Source organism: Calypte anna, chromosome 3, assembly GCF_003957555.1.
Source record: "Calypte anna isolate BGI_N300 chromosome 3, bCalAnn1_v1.p, whole genome shotgun sequence".
Classification (NCBI taxonomy): domain Eukaryota; kingdom Metazoa; phylum Chordata; class Aves; order Apodiformes; family Trochilidae; genus Calypte; species Calypte anna.
The window spans coordinates 41,604,775-41,619,093 of NC_044246.1; the positions used below are offsets into that span (position 1 = coordinate 41,604,775).

General features: G+C 38.9%; 1 protein-coding gene across 3 annotated transcripts in view; it reads right to left on the minus strand.

The window, feature by feature from the left end:
- Positions 1 to 13,990, minus strand: part of PPP3R1 (protein phosphatase 3 regulatory subunit B, alpha) — a 43,395-nt gene extending 29,405 nt beyond the window's left edge. The window contains exons 1-2 of one of the 3 annotated variants that reach the window (XM_030446697.1): positions 10,093 to 10,098; positions 2,931 to 2,932 (exon numbers count right to left, since the gene is read on the minus strand). In XM_030446697.1, coding sequence (XP_030302557.1) covers positions 2,931 to 2,932; position 10,093 — 3 coding nt within the window. In that variant the 5' untranslated portion in view covers positions 10,094 to 10,098. Of the gene's footprint in view, positions 1 to 2,930; positions 2,933 to 10,092; positions 10,099 to 13,699 lie in introns of those variants that run through there. The other 2 variants (XM_030446696.1, XM_030446698.1) reach the window with 2 other exon arrangements.
- Positions 13,991 to 14,319: the final 329 nt, after the last annotated feature.

The following is a 14,319-nucleotide window of genomic DNA, read 5'->3' on the forward strand; positions in this document are numbered from 1 at the left end:
CTGCAGTTTACTCCTTAGTCACCATCTAATCCAGTCATGGCTCTGCTCAAGCTGTCAGTCATTTTAAGGGAAGCCACTTGTCCTATGGCTGGCAGTTGGCCCGTCACTTTGGCTATGCTTTATTTAATTCCTTCACTGTCCACGGGTCTCCTCCAGAATGACATATTAATGGCTTAAGGCCATCACAGTCAAGTAGCTATTCTAGGATATCACAGGGAAGCCCCTAAACCAATGCAGGAAGAAGCAAACCTGAAATTAGAGATAGCTACTGTTGCCAAAGCCTCTACCTCACAGGAAAACTGAAGGGATCAGCAATATGATTATGAGAGAGCCTTTATTTAATATGGCCTTTTGCTTGATTAATATTTAAGGAAAGACAGAAATAAGACATATCTAGTCAAATAAAATAAAACCATTTTATTTTAAATCTTGAAGTGGTTTGAATTTGAAGTATTCAGTTTTCAACAAAAATCTAAGCTTCCATGAACGTGAAGGTACAATAAAGTACTTGGTTTAATCACATATCTACACACATGTACACATAACACTGGGTTTACTCATCTGCAGATAAAATGTGCCTTTAAAAAAAACAGTCACTGAACACAGAACAAGACATAAGGACCTTGTAGAAAACACCAAAAAACCCAGTTCGTAAAACTGCTTAAGAAGAAACCATGATCATAGATGCACAACTATTTCATTGCCAAGTACTTTTCCTCAATTTAGAGAAAGTGAGGAGAAAAATGATCCAAGTCAGACCATGCGGTCAGCACTGATAATATCATTCTCTAGACCTGTCTATCCCCAGAAGATTTCTTACACAAGTATGTAGTCATAATAAAAACCTAAAGGATAACTGAAATGCTTTAAAATCAAGTCCACTGTTGTCTCTGTAATATGTGAATATTAAAGTTTTCTGTTCTATTTAATTACCTCCTTGACCAAGTTTGCAACATCAGGTTGAGATAATTAACAGTGCTAGAGACTAACATGGTGCAGTTTTTTAAAAAAGGCAAGGCAGAGAAAAGGTTATGCTGCACTTAGAAAACTAGCAAATCTTACTGGAATATAAGCAAAACCCTACATGTGCAAGAAACCACTAGCTCTTATGCAAAATAAGAAGATCTCATTGCAAAAACTTGCCTAAGCACTACAATCTGCAAATAGAACTTGAGAGAAAAAGAGAGACACACAATCAAAAGTGTTAACTTTATGAGCTAAGGTACGAATCCCTGTGTGCTATGAGACAATTTCACTTTTGGCAGTTCAAGTACTACTCTTGAGGGGCAACAATCCAGTCTACTTAAGCAATAACTACAGAGCTAGCATTTCTAAAGCTTGCATCATTCTTGAAAATTCTCAAGACCCTGTAATTTAAAGTGAATAAATGAATAATGAACTCTTTAAAAGCCAAGAATAGGAGTTCCCCAGAAAGATTCTAAAGCAACTCAACCTTCAGTAAGGGAACAATCAAACTCTGTCACAACCAAATCCAACTCCTGATGCAATTAATTCATATTAGAAACTCTGTGGTGAGACAGGTTGGTCCTCCATTGCATCTGGAGAAGACAAAAAATTTGCAAGGCACCAATTTATTTGTCAACATATTTGTTTCACCTACAAAACTTCTTATACAAGCCTCTTCATTGAACCTCATTCAATTCCCTTAGCTACTTGAGACCACAACAGCCTTCTTTTCCAACTTTAAGGGTAATTGCAACTGCTTGGTTTTCCAACTAAGCCACCACAGGATGCTGCATTACACTAAGACCACACTAGTGAAACAAAAACAAAAAACCAAAATCCCACACAAGACCATGCTGTCCAACCAGAAAATTTGTAATCCAAGTACAAAGCAAGGTAGAAGATAAAGATTACAATGTAACAGGCTTATCAATGACAATTCAAAAGGAAAAACAAGCCACAAACATACATCTACATGCATTATAGAAGTGGAGCTGAAGAGGGCTTGTTAAAGAAGGCAATTTTAAAATTGGTTTTTGTTGGTTTTTGTTTGTCTTTTTTAGCACATGATACAAAAGCTCATAAACAATATAGGAGAAAGCATAAAACATGCTGAAGATTAGAACAAGTGACCAAGGTGTCGTGGGAGTTAAGGATCAACATCTTAATGAAAAAGAAATGACAGCAAGTAGGGTGTCAAATGGGCAACAAATTCCTTCAAAATCAGACGCCTTACACTTTAAGGAATACTAAAGACAGACAACCCAAGGCACAAAATGTTGCTCTTGTCCTTAGGTGTTATGGTAGATATAAATTGGGTATCAGCAATTCACAATTTTCTGATTTAATTATTTGAATAACAAAACAATGTTTTGCCTTTACTGGCAGACATAAAAATAGAAAGTCAGAGCAATGACAAACAGTAAATTGTGTACACCTTCGTGTGAAAGAATAAGTTCTGCTTTTGAAAAATAAAGTAATATACAAAACATGGTAAACAAAACATTAAGCCAATGCATGCAAGCACTGCATCACTGAGAACCTGGAGGGACTATGAATAAAGTCAGTTTTCACCAGCAATTGAGAGGTTACACACTTCAGCTATTATTTAGCATCTTATGGTCTGTCAACTGAAGACACAAAATGACCCCAAAGAGTCAGAACACCCATTTCACAGGTACAATATTTAGTAGGTAACTAAAGGTCTTTCAGCTTCTCCCTTTCCCTGCAATAGTCTCATGACAGAACAGTTTTTGTCTGATGTACCTTCCCAGAAAAATAACATTCAAAACTTTCACTCCAACACACATCAATAAAACAGTGGTCCAGCAAAACTGAGAATTAATAACTGGCTGACCTACATAAGTAGAAGAGGAACAGAAGAGTTACAAGATATTAATTTGACCTAAAGCCATACTGAAATATGATTTGCTATATATATAGTCTCATGAGCCTTTCAATTATACCACTTTAATTTTCAGCACTTCCAGGTACTTAAAGCCAAAAAGAACTAGGTAACTTCCAACAGCTCTCTAGCACAATCCCAGTAAAAACTCTGGCAATTGGCAGTTTAATATCTCCCTCCAAAAAATGTTATATTCTCTATAATATTTCCAATCTAGTATGCATGCCACTGGATTGATGAGTGGTATGAAAAGTAGACTCTTTTATCTGTATAGGTTTTTCAAACATTGTTTAGTATGTTGTAGAAATTACTGCCACTTCAAGGTATAGTACTTGTTACCATGCTTGCAAATTTAAATTTATTTTTAGAGAAATTTTAAAAAAAGCTAAAGGCAAGTGTTGTCAACATGTGAAAAATCAAACACTTAGCCTCTTAAAAATAAAACTTGTGACATCCTAAATGCAAAGAAGTGAATAAAACCATGGGTGGGGCTCTGTCTTCTGAAGTTCCTGATCTTTCTTGTACCTAGAAGATAAAACACTGAAAGCCATAACTCTACAGGCAGGCAGAAAACTAATAATCATTAGAGAACAGTTTCACACTATTTCTCCTTAGCAATGCTATGAGCATTAGCAAGGAACAATAATACTTCTCTTTGCAGAGGGTTCCAAAAGCAGAGAAGGAGCTACAGTAGTCACAGAATCCTCAGTAGAGAAAACAAACCCCCTCTGTAACTTTTGCAAGAAATAGCTTACAGGTCTGCTTGTGCCTCATCAAGTATGTCTCACATAGGTATGAGGCTGAAGGAAATACGAAAAATGGAAGTAAACCGAAGCATGCTATCCTCTGACAGCAACTGACAAACATACAAATTAATGTATTTGTTGTTCCCAACTTATCTGGTCAAGTTTCCTTATCACAAACTGTTGACCGGCTTGTGCTAGCGAAGAACAGGAGATAGGTATCAGTTAGAAAGCAAATTTAAAAGGCTTCATTTTCCTTTTTCAGGGACTTTAGACATAGCAGATTCACTGTACTGCTGTAAGTGGTATTTGTAGAGAGGAAAAAAAAAACTCACAATACATTCTAGAAATGAAAGTACCAGATTATACTGCATCATGTAACAGTATTACACTAGTTAGTATAAGAAAAACCTACCTATACTGTAGCTCAATGTAACTGCCTATTTAAATAGGTTGGGAATACTCAAGAACAATGTGACTGATCCATCTTTTGCTACAAAATTATTATCCTAAGTTTTTAGATTTTAACAGTGTATTCAATAATGAGTTAACTGCAAAGACTATGGCTTTGGGAACAATTGCACAGATATTTTTAAATGCATCTGAGGCCTGGAGGGTATAGAAAGCTCTACAGCATACAACAGTCTACCACCACAAAAAGTAGAACATCCTTGAGCTAGGAAGTTCAATTGCCAATTCAGAGACTATCAGCAATACAATTCCACAAGGACTTAAATTTTCAGGAAAGTGACATAGGTCACATAGGTGACATTTGATCAAACAATGTAAGAGCACAGGACAAGGCTGCGGAAGTAGATGCTGTCACCAGTCTTCCCATTTAAACTTACAGTTCAATACTACATAGTGAAAAACACGGAAACCTGAGCTTGAGAAAAGGGACACAAGTGGCTTACAACTGGCCAACAAGAGAAAATGGAAATCCCACAGGAAAAAATATTACAAAGGATAGTAGGCAATCAATAAAATACCATTCAGGCTCTATCACAGAAGTGGGTGAAGAATTTGGCAAAGAACCATGTAAAGGACTTGTATCTGTAAGGAGAAAAAAAGATGGAATCACAGAACTGTCATGGTTGGAAAAGACCTCTAAGATCACCATGTCCAATTATCAACATCGCACCCTCAACAAAACAAGAAGTATTTATCAACATCTGTATCACTGTGCCTGTTAGAGCATATCCTGAAGTGCCTCATCTACATGTTTTTTAAGTAATTCCAGGGATAGTGATTCCACCACCTCCCTGGGCAGTCTGTTCCAATGCCTAACTGCCCTCACAATAAAAAAATTCTCAGATCTCGTCTAAACCTCCCCTGCTGCAACTTCAGGCCATAGTTCAAAATAGTTCCAAAATCAGATTTTATTTCACATACTGTCAAGAGCAGAAACAATCACGTTAACTGGTTAGTATGTTAATAATTCTTTCCCCCTACCCCACGAAGAAAAAAGGTTCATCAGAACTTAGGGCTGTCAGCTACTAAAATGAGACATTTTAGCAAGCTGTAGTTTAGTTTATGCCACTCAAAGACTCATGAAGAATTCAGTAACTAATAAAGATGAGTCATATGGTTTGACAACAGGCCCTACCAACACTGTGATCCCATACAGAGCAATCAAAACTATTATAATCAAAAGATCAAGAATTTTACAAAAAAGATCAAGAACTTTACAAAGCTTTTAACAGGTCTTCAAGACATTACCAACTCCCATTCTAAGTGAACACTTAGACTTTCCAGTCCTCTACAATTTCCTGCAAATTAAAAATTTATTTTCTGAAAAAGATGTACTGCAAATTTCCAGAGTCTTCCAATTATTGTCATAAACTTCCCGATCATAGGAAAGAAAAATAAAACATTCTAAAACACAGAAAAAACCCACACTTCTTTCAATTAAGGTTTTACTGCTATGGAATATTCCAAAGTCTTGAAACAGTTTTCTTCTTTATATGAGCTGTGCCATGGAGAAAATCCTGACTGTTTTTTAATTGTAACACTGAGGTCATGTCCATTCAGAAGTTGGTTATATAAAGTAATACTAAAATACAATTACAAATAGAGTATTTCAGATTAAATCCTTAAATTCAGAACTGAGTTTTTTCTTCTATTTATGTACAGGAATGCAAATATTCAATATTATGTAGCAAATGCAGATATCTAGCACTTTTTCTACAGGCTACTAGTCAAATGTTTGAAGAACTATCAAAAAATCTCATTTACTTACAGATGTTAGTATTATTATTTTTTTAAAGTCATAACACTTGCTGAGGAAAAAAATTCCTTCGTTCTGCCAGAAATCAAAGCTTTTTAATTGTAACTAGCAATGCAGTTAAAGACACTGCTCCAAATAAATTTCAATTTAAGTTGTAAATGTACATAAAAGTGAACATAACAGTACACCCAAAGCAACATCAGAAAAATTACCAGCATTTATAGGAACCACAGGTCTCAAAGTAAGCCAATTAGATGCACCCCTGAGGAGACCCAGTGACTTTCAGTAATAATTACCAGTTGCTCTTGAAGCTCACAATCAAGAATCTAGTCAGTCATCCTAGTCCAAGGCACAGTACAAATAACTGCATCCATTGCCTGAAGGCTGACACAAATATATGTGAATACACAATCTGCCCACAGAACCACAGGCTACCATCTTTCTGCTGCTTTTCATCTTATCTCTCCTCTAGATTATACTTCCAAAAACACACTGCTTGCAAAATTAAAAGCAGCATTTAACACATACATTTTCATATCAGTCTGTAGTATGAACTGCAAATCAAAGAACACTTTTAATTGAAGTGTTTTAAACACTCCCTGTGAGATGCTAAGTAACATGGATTGACTTGACAAAACATTGACACTGTACAGATACTAAACAATACCTCTGAGAAATTGGGCAAGATAAAAACTATTGCTAAGAATCATCCACACTCTCAAACCAACTCTTCCCAATATTTCTGAAATCTTTAGCTGCTCTGCCCCCTACTATAGAGCATTACAGTACTACTACATCATTATATACAATGCCTATATCTCAAGCCACCATCTTTTACTTCCCCTCAATTTTCATCCCTTTTACTTGTGTGATTGCTTTCTCACCAAGAAAGGGAATTTAGACACCTTCTAGCTCACTGTTCATTTTTTTCAAGGCCTCTCAAACCAAATTTTTTTGAGAACTGAACTCTGGCCAACTCACTGCACCAACTTTAGAGCTGCACTCTAACACTAAAGACTACAGATGACTCAAACTGACCACCCTTTCCAATTTTATAAATTACATTTGTCACTAGTCTTATTTTTTCAAAGCATTGTCTGAAGTAAACTAACACAAGTGATACCCAATGTAAATTCTTTAATCTTCATAATAAACTAACCACATTTTGAATAAGATACTTCAGTAAACCTAACAATTTTTAAATGAAACTCTGAATAATTAGGGAACTTTTTTTTTAATTTCCACCCCTATGAAGAACTGTTATTAGAGTACTAAGACACTCCACTAAAGTAAAATATAAAAATCAAGTTTATTTATTCACATGGCATTTTTTTGTTATTGCTGTTTCGAGCTTCTCCTACTTATCTTTTTTTCCTAGACTTAACAGACTACTTGCAATCAAGATTTTATCTGTGAATCTGTGAAATGTTCCTTCAGTGCTATCAACAAAACTGACCCATGACTGCTCAGATACCAAAGTGCTAAGCCTGCTAAGCAGTGGTTCTATACTAAATTAAACTTCCAAGGGAACATCATTACATACACAACATTGAAAAAGCTGTTCAGCCATCAAGCCTACAAAGTACATGAGAGGTTCTCCTTCATAGGATCACACTTGAAGTCATTTCCATGGAGCTTATATTTAAAAACCTCCTTTTTAAGTCCTCCCTGCTAGCCACAATCTCATTTAGCAGAGAGAATTCAAGCACCTTCTTTCAGCTTCGGTGACATTTTTCAGAACCAACACAGTCAGCAGTTTTGTCTTTTACTACCTATTACAAAAATCCCAACACACCTGATAGAGGAGCTGTACACAAGGTGACAAGGGTGAAGAGGCAGAAAAAGAAATACTGCAGCAGAAATCTTCCTTCCCAAAGTTTCCAGCTGCTTAAAATGAAGAGTAAAAACCCTCTAGATTTGTCAAAAATAACCATGGGAAGAAAAGAAGTTTCACATCATATACTAATACTGTGTGATAATACTAATTCTTAATACTAAGTGATAATACTAATTCTTGTGAGAATCACAGGAATCCAGTTTTGCAGCACTTGAGTTTCTTCACAGGTATGTATTAACCCAGGCCTTCATTTCTGGGCTCTTACTCCATGCCTCCCTCTCCCACCCCTCCCCAAATTATGACTTAAGTTTTACTACATTTTTTAATTCCTACTTTGCCTAACTTTGATTATATTGTTTGTGAACTTAAAGTTGATTGCATAAGCTTTTTTAAAATAGGCACAGTATCATCTTACAGGGGGAGTTCCGGTTCTTTGCCTAAACAGCTTGCTTAAAAATATCCATCACAGACTTCACAAATATTCACCTGAGTGTAATAACTGGCACAACCTGTTTACAGCTTAGAAGCCGAGATTTTTATTCGTGGTTCACAAGCAGTATTTTAATCCAAAGCATTTAAAGGGTTTCTAAGACTTCTTTAATACAGTTAAGCTTTATTATTTATATCGCTAGTGATTCTTCCCGATCTGTGAAACACAGTATCAATAGCAGAGCCAACTCACTGGCAAGTTACCAGCGAGTCAGACATAGTCTCCAGACTGTTCTGAACCATCTACCTGGCTTTTTCCAAGAAGTTAAAGTAACAATATGTTGGTGTCTGAGCTAGGTACAATCTAAAAGCAACATTTTTTTTTTGTATGTGGAAAAGACTTAATAAAGTATAGTTACAAAATCAAAATTTTCAGCTTACACATTTAGAAAGCTACATAAAACAACAAGATTAAATTTTTGTATTTAAAAGTACTTTCACTCCAAAATTGCTTCATTTAAAGGACGTGTTTTATTCTTAGACACACTTGAAACTTAAAAAAATAAACCCATACTTTTGTCATTCAAATTATATCAGATTTGAATAGTTTCAAGCCATAGTTTGAACTTGCTTAAACTTCTGTATATTCAGTATTTCAAATGGTGACAAAATAATCTAGCTACTTCATATGTCAAGCAAGATATCTTGCTTCCAGTCTTGTACTTAAATCATTACAAAATTATGAATTTCAAGTAATTTATGCTCCATGATCACTGATGTGGGGAAACAGTACTAAAAACATTTCAAAATACTTGATCTGGTACCCTTAAAGACCTATCCATTCCTGATTAAACAATGGTCCATATCCAAGTTTTCCTCAGTTCATTAAGCACTTTAATGCATCTGTTATAGCAGATCTTTCCAAAACTGCTAGTGTCAAGGTTACTTTAGGCCACTGACATCTAAGAAACTGAATAGCTTTTATAGGATATAAAAGGCTCATTTCCAGGTCTGCTATCCAAAACAAGTCACTTTAAGTGGCTAACACAATGCTACAGAGACACTGACAGAAGGCAGTGTATAACCAAGCTTTTAACCGCTGCACACCATCACATGCCTTAAGCTAAATGGAAAGTGTGCAGCATATTCTCTAGCGGCTGTGTTCTAACTCCAGAGATTTATCAGCACCAAGACCTCAAAATTGATGGCATTTAATTTTATTTAGGCTTATTTTCAGAGCTACAACTACGTTATATGTTTCCGACACCACATATTAATGTTAACTTCTAAACAATAAACAGGGCCTTGGGTAAATTCTTAACATGCTATGACCTCAACCCATTTAATTTGTAGAACAAGGACAATATTTACTAGCTTCAAAAGAGCACAGCAAGATAAGCTCTTATGGTCTTCGCAAAAGAAAGAAAATGTTAAAGTAATTTATATAATTAAGTCAGCCAGTAAAAGTTTTAAGAGATTCAGGAGTTCAAACTTTTTTGGTTATAATTAACAGGGACATGCAAGGAAAACAAGATACTTATTTTCTTACAATATCCTGCTCAGAGGGTTCCAACTGCATAACCTTTAAGCAGAAGCACTTTTCACTCTCTTTTGATATAGATCCATGCCTCTCATCATTCCTTCCCCATCACTTAATCTTTACTCCCCCATCCTTGCAACGCTCGCTTCTCCAGAAGCAGAGGAGTTTGATTGTGACAAGGCCATCAACCAGTAGCACCTTCCCTGTATCTGACGATGATTCTGGCAAAGAACTAGCACGTAGGAAGCATAGGAACAGCCAGCCCCCCCCCCTGCCCCTGTGATCTTTCTGCAGGGAACACACACGAATAAACAAGCTTAGGAACAGAGAAAAACATAATAGGCCAGAAGAAGAAAGGATGGAAAACATGGAAAACTGGCTGCTAATCAGCAAAGAGCTGTGCAGTGTAATTTTTCTCCCAATTAGGGGTTCACAAATGATACTAACTGGAGGCGGGAGAACAGGATTGGAAGGGAAAAGGAAGGGCAAGAAAATCAAGAACAAATTGCTTTCGAGCCATCATATATTAGCTCAAATTACAAGAAAGTTTTTCCTACGAACACAGTATTTGGTAACCATTTCATACAACTAAACTGAAGCCTCAAAAGTTTCATGCTAAACTATCATTCAGTCTTAAAATATTTTAGGAAAACACAATTTTAATAAAACTTAGTTAAACAGAGGAACTAAAAGGTGAAGGAAACCAAAATAATTCTTTCAATAGAAGTAAAAGCAATGTTGAAAAATCTTGTCCAAGTGTATATTAAAAATTACAGTAGGAGAACACCACAAGGCATAATTCTTATTGAAAAAGCTATTCCTTCCACAGCCCTGCCAGGTAAGCACTGATGCAACACCCAGCTGCAAGAATTCTACTATCTACCACAGAAAAAGTGAAAATGGTATAATTACTTTTAAGAAAAAAAAACTCTTTCCTTTTTCCATGAACAGTATGTCTTCCTTTGTAGATCAGAGTTAAGTAAACTTGCATACCCAAATTGGCCTTTAAACTATGCCTCTGAAAATTACTTCCTAAATAAAATATTATTAAACAAACTGGCTTAAATAACCCATACCTACATATGAGCTTCACAGTTTGAATCCTAGACTAGTTACTGCACCTGTGGCAGAAGACCATCAGTAGGCTGCAAGAGCCAAGGTAGACCCTGTGCATGCTTCTCAGGTCCTGCCACAAAACTCAACCGACTATTCAGAAATTTGTAATAACAGCAGTGAAATTATGATTTGGTAATATAATAATTAGGTTTTTATTCAGTTAAGAACCAACTTATACTCTTCCTGCTAAACAGGAAACAATGATTTGAGATGGTCTTCCAAGGTTTTTTGTTTTATTCCAAAAAATGTTTTGGTGGTTCTTAGCTTCACAGAAACACTGGTATATCAGTTACAGCTGGAGAAATTGCACCAGAAGCATCATTATTCAAGTGAATCAAAACAACTAAGCAGTGTCTAGCTGATAAGATGGATGCACTACCTAAGGAGGTTTGGACAACTCCTGTGTCTTCTGTCCTATAACTATAAATTTCAAGAGCCAGATGTGAACCAGAATGCAGACCATCCCAAGGGAACAGAATGTATCTATCCAAAACCAAGAGTAGTTAATAGCAACTCTCTGTGCTATTTACCTTTTCCTAGAAAATACTGCTTATAGAAAAGTCTTGCTAAGTCAACTCTGACAGAAATAGCATAATCAACATTACTTATAGCATTATGTAATAGACCCATCATCTTATGCTCTGTCCAACAGATTATTTTAGAACCTGCTCTATCAAAACATCAAGAACAACAATCTTTTGAGTCACTAGATGTTTGTGTTTTCTCTTAAGATACCTACTACATGTGAACTCTCTGGTCTCCTAAAAACACAGAAGAAATGTTGCTCAAAACTCCAACAAGAAATTGGTCTATTCTAATAAAGTAAAGGTTGAAACAACATCTATTCCTTCATTAAAAGGGAACTTTCCATGAAAATATCCACAGTATAACAACAATAAAAAGAATGGCAGATGAAGTATTTTTTTAAGTATTCAGCAGCTGTTTAGTTTTAGCTTGGTTTTCAGACTACAAAGCATCTAAGATCAGGTGTTATCAAAACCAGCATACTGAGATAGCTATAGTTAAAATCCTCCTGATGGTGTAATTGCTGATGTGAGCAACTGAACAGCTTCTCTGATCAAGATAATATCCAGCATATTTTTTCCCCAGCATCTGCATTTACACATTGGAACCGATCATATGCAAATACTGTTCAAGAAGTCACTAAGTAATAATCTACATGATTAAACCATCAAAAGATGCTAGAACAGCTTTAGCTACAATGAAATCGAGGGAAAAAATAATCAAAGTTAAGCATATGTGAAAGTCAGCTTCATTATAGGTCACTGCAACACACACTGGCATCATGATTAAGTAACATTTTCTTTCCTTTTCTGTATGTTAGTGCATCTCATCAGGCAAGTCTTCAAAAAAGTATTTCACAGAGGACCAAACTAATGGCAGTATGAACACAACTACTGTGTGGAAGATGATCACTGGTCATATATATATTAACAACAGCATTGCAACCATGGCATAGTTTCTAATAATAACTTTTAATGTTTTTACTTCATTAGTACCTTATTCTAAAAATATGAGCCTTCTTTTCTCAGTCTTCATGTACTCCAAGACTTTGTGAAGGCATTCAGTGAACACACTGGTTTAGCCCTCAGATGAAACCAAACCTTTATATATTTAAAAATATTTCTTCAAAGGCACAACTGACATTAAAGTGTACACAAAAAGACGGTCTGGGCACGGCACATAAGTTTCTGCTATTTTTCTGCTTTATTTTTTGAAAGAACAATTGCAATATCCTACCTAAAAACAAAAGGCAACCCATTTTTGACTGCCAGACCCTGTAAGGTCTAATGTGAAATGTGATGAACAGTTTACTACCTTTGTCTTAAAGGGTTAAGAACAAAAAAGTTTCAAACACTTGTATTTCTTTAGCTGTAAAACCAAAATATTACCAGAATCTTCCTGCAGACAGGGTACTGGATATTTCAGGCTAAAATAAATGTTTATTAAAAAAGGGCGTTGATTCCTTGGCAGCGATGAGAAGCAGGACACACCCCTACTGTCGACGTAAAATACTACAGGACTCCATACTGTATCTCCGGGTTAATTTTACGGCGGTACAAGGGAAATCTAAATCGTCACGATTTAAAAAACAGAGCAACTCGAATACACACCTGGACATAGAGCATACCTTTTCCCAGCACTCTCAGAACGCACATGCCTATCATATTCGAAGTGTCAGTTTTCTAAACACCGACCATTTGAAATACACGCTATCTAGCCCTGTCTCCCTACCATGGGCTACGTGCATTATAGCTTTCCGGTCTGCACATGAACAGAAAAAAGCTGCTGCACCAAGGGCGGGCGCGGGGGGAACCCTATTGAGATTGCAAAACAACCCCCACAAGACATCGCTACCAAAATGCCAGGCTTGCTTAGGGCGCTGCTGATACATCTGGAAAACAGATGAAGCGCAGGCTGGGGGACGCGAACCCCCGGACTAAGGGGAAAGAGGGGAGGGGAAGCGGGGGTGAGGTGAGGGGGTGCGAGAGAGCGAGGCGGGAGGGGGGGAAGGGAAGGCCCGAGCTCGATGAGCGTCGACGGCGGAGGGAGTAGGCGGAGAGGCAGCGGGGCGCACGGGGGCGAGGCGGCGGCCGTGGGCGGCGGAGGGGAAGCGGGGGGACGTGCCCGCCCCCAGGGAGGCCATAGAGGCAGCCCGGAGGGAGGGGGAAACCCGGCGAGGCACTCGCCCGCGGGAAGACGTGGACGGCTCGGGGGCGGGAGGCGGAGGAGATGGGTCAGAGGCAGGGCAGCAGCAGCGAGGCGGAGCGGCGGTCGGGCCGGGCCGCGGGGCTGTTGCCTCGCCTCGCCTCCCCACACTACACCACACCCCACCCCGGCCCGGTCTGGAATATTCCGGCGAGGCGAGAGCGAGGGGCTCCGCGGGGAGGGGTAGCGAAGGAGGGAGGGTCCTCACCATGGCGGCGGGTGGGCGTCAGGCGTCTCTCCCGCAGCTGAATCCACCGAGCCCCCGGTTTCGATGTGCTTGTTCGGCGTCGCCGCCGCCGCGCCTCGGGCCCCTCAGCTGACCTCCGGCTCCGGCCTGGGCTGCGGTTCCCTCACTGCGGCAGTGGCTCGCGCTGACCCGCAACGGCGCACCGCGAGCGAGAGAGCGAGGGAGGGATGGGGCGCGAGCGGCGATAACGCTCGGCAGCGGGGGCGGAGCCACCCACATCCGGGCACCCGCCGCGCCGAGGCACCGCCCTCGCGGGGGGGCGGGGCCAGGCCGTGAAGTCAGCGAGCGAGGCGGGGGAGGGAGGGAGGACAAAATGGCGGCGGGGCGAGGGCGGCAGCTGCTGTGGCCGCGCTGCGGCGTTCCTCAAGTCGGGGGAGGTGTTGAGAGCATGCAAAGGGGAAGGCTTTGCTGGGAATCTTGCTTCAGGGCGCCGCTCCGTTGCTGGGGGGTCCCTTTTTTTTGAGTGTTGCTACCAGCTAGGCCTGTGCCTGCTCCCTTGGGCGCCTGCCCAGGGAAAGGTTTCCTCAGGTGTGACGAGGGCTGTCAGAGCTGCTGGTTAACCTTGCTCTCCCACACACCCT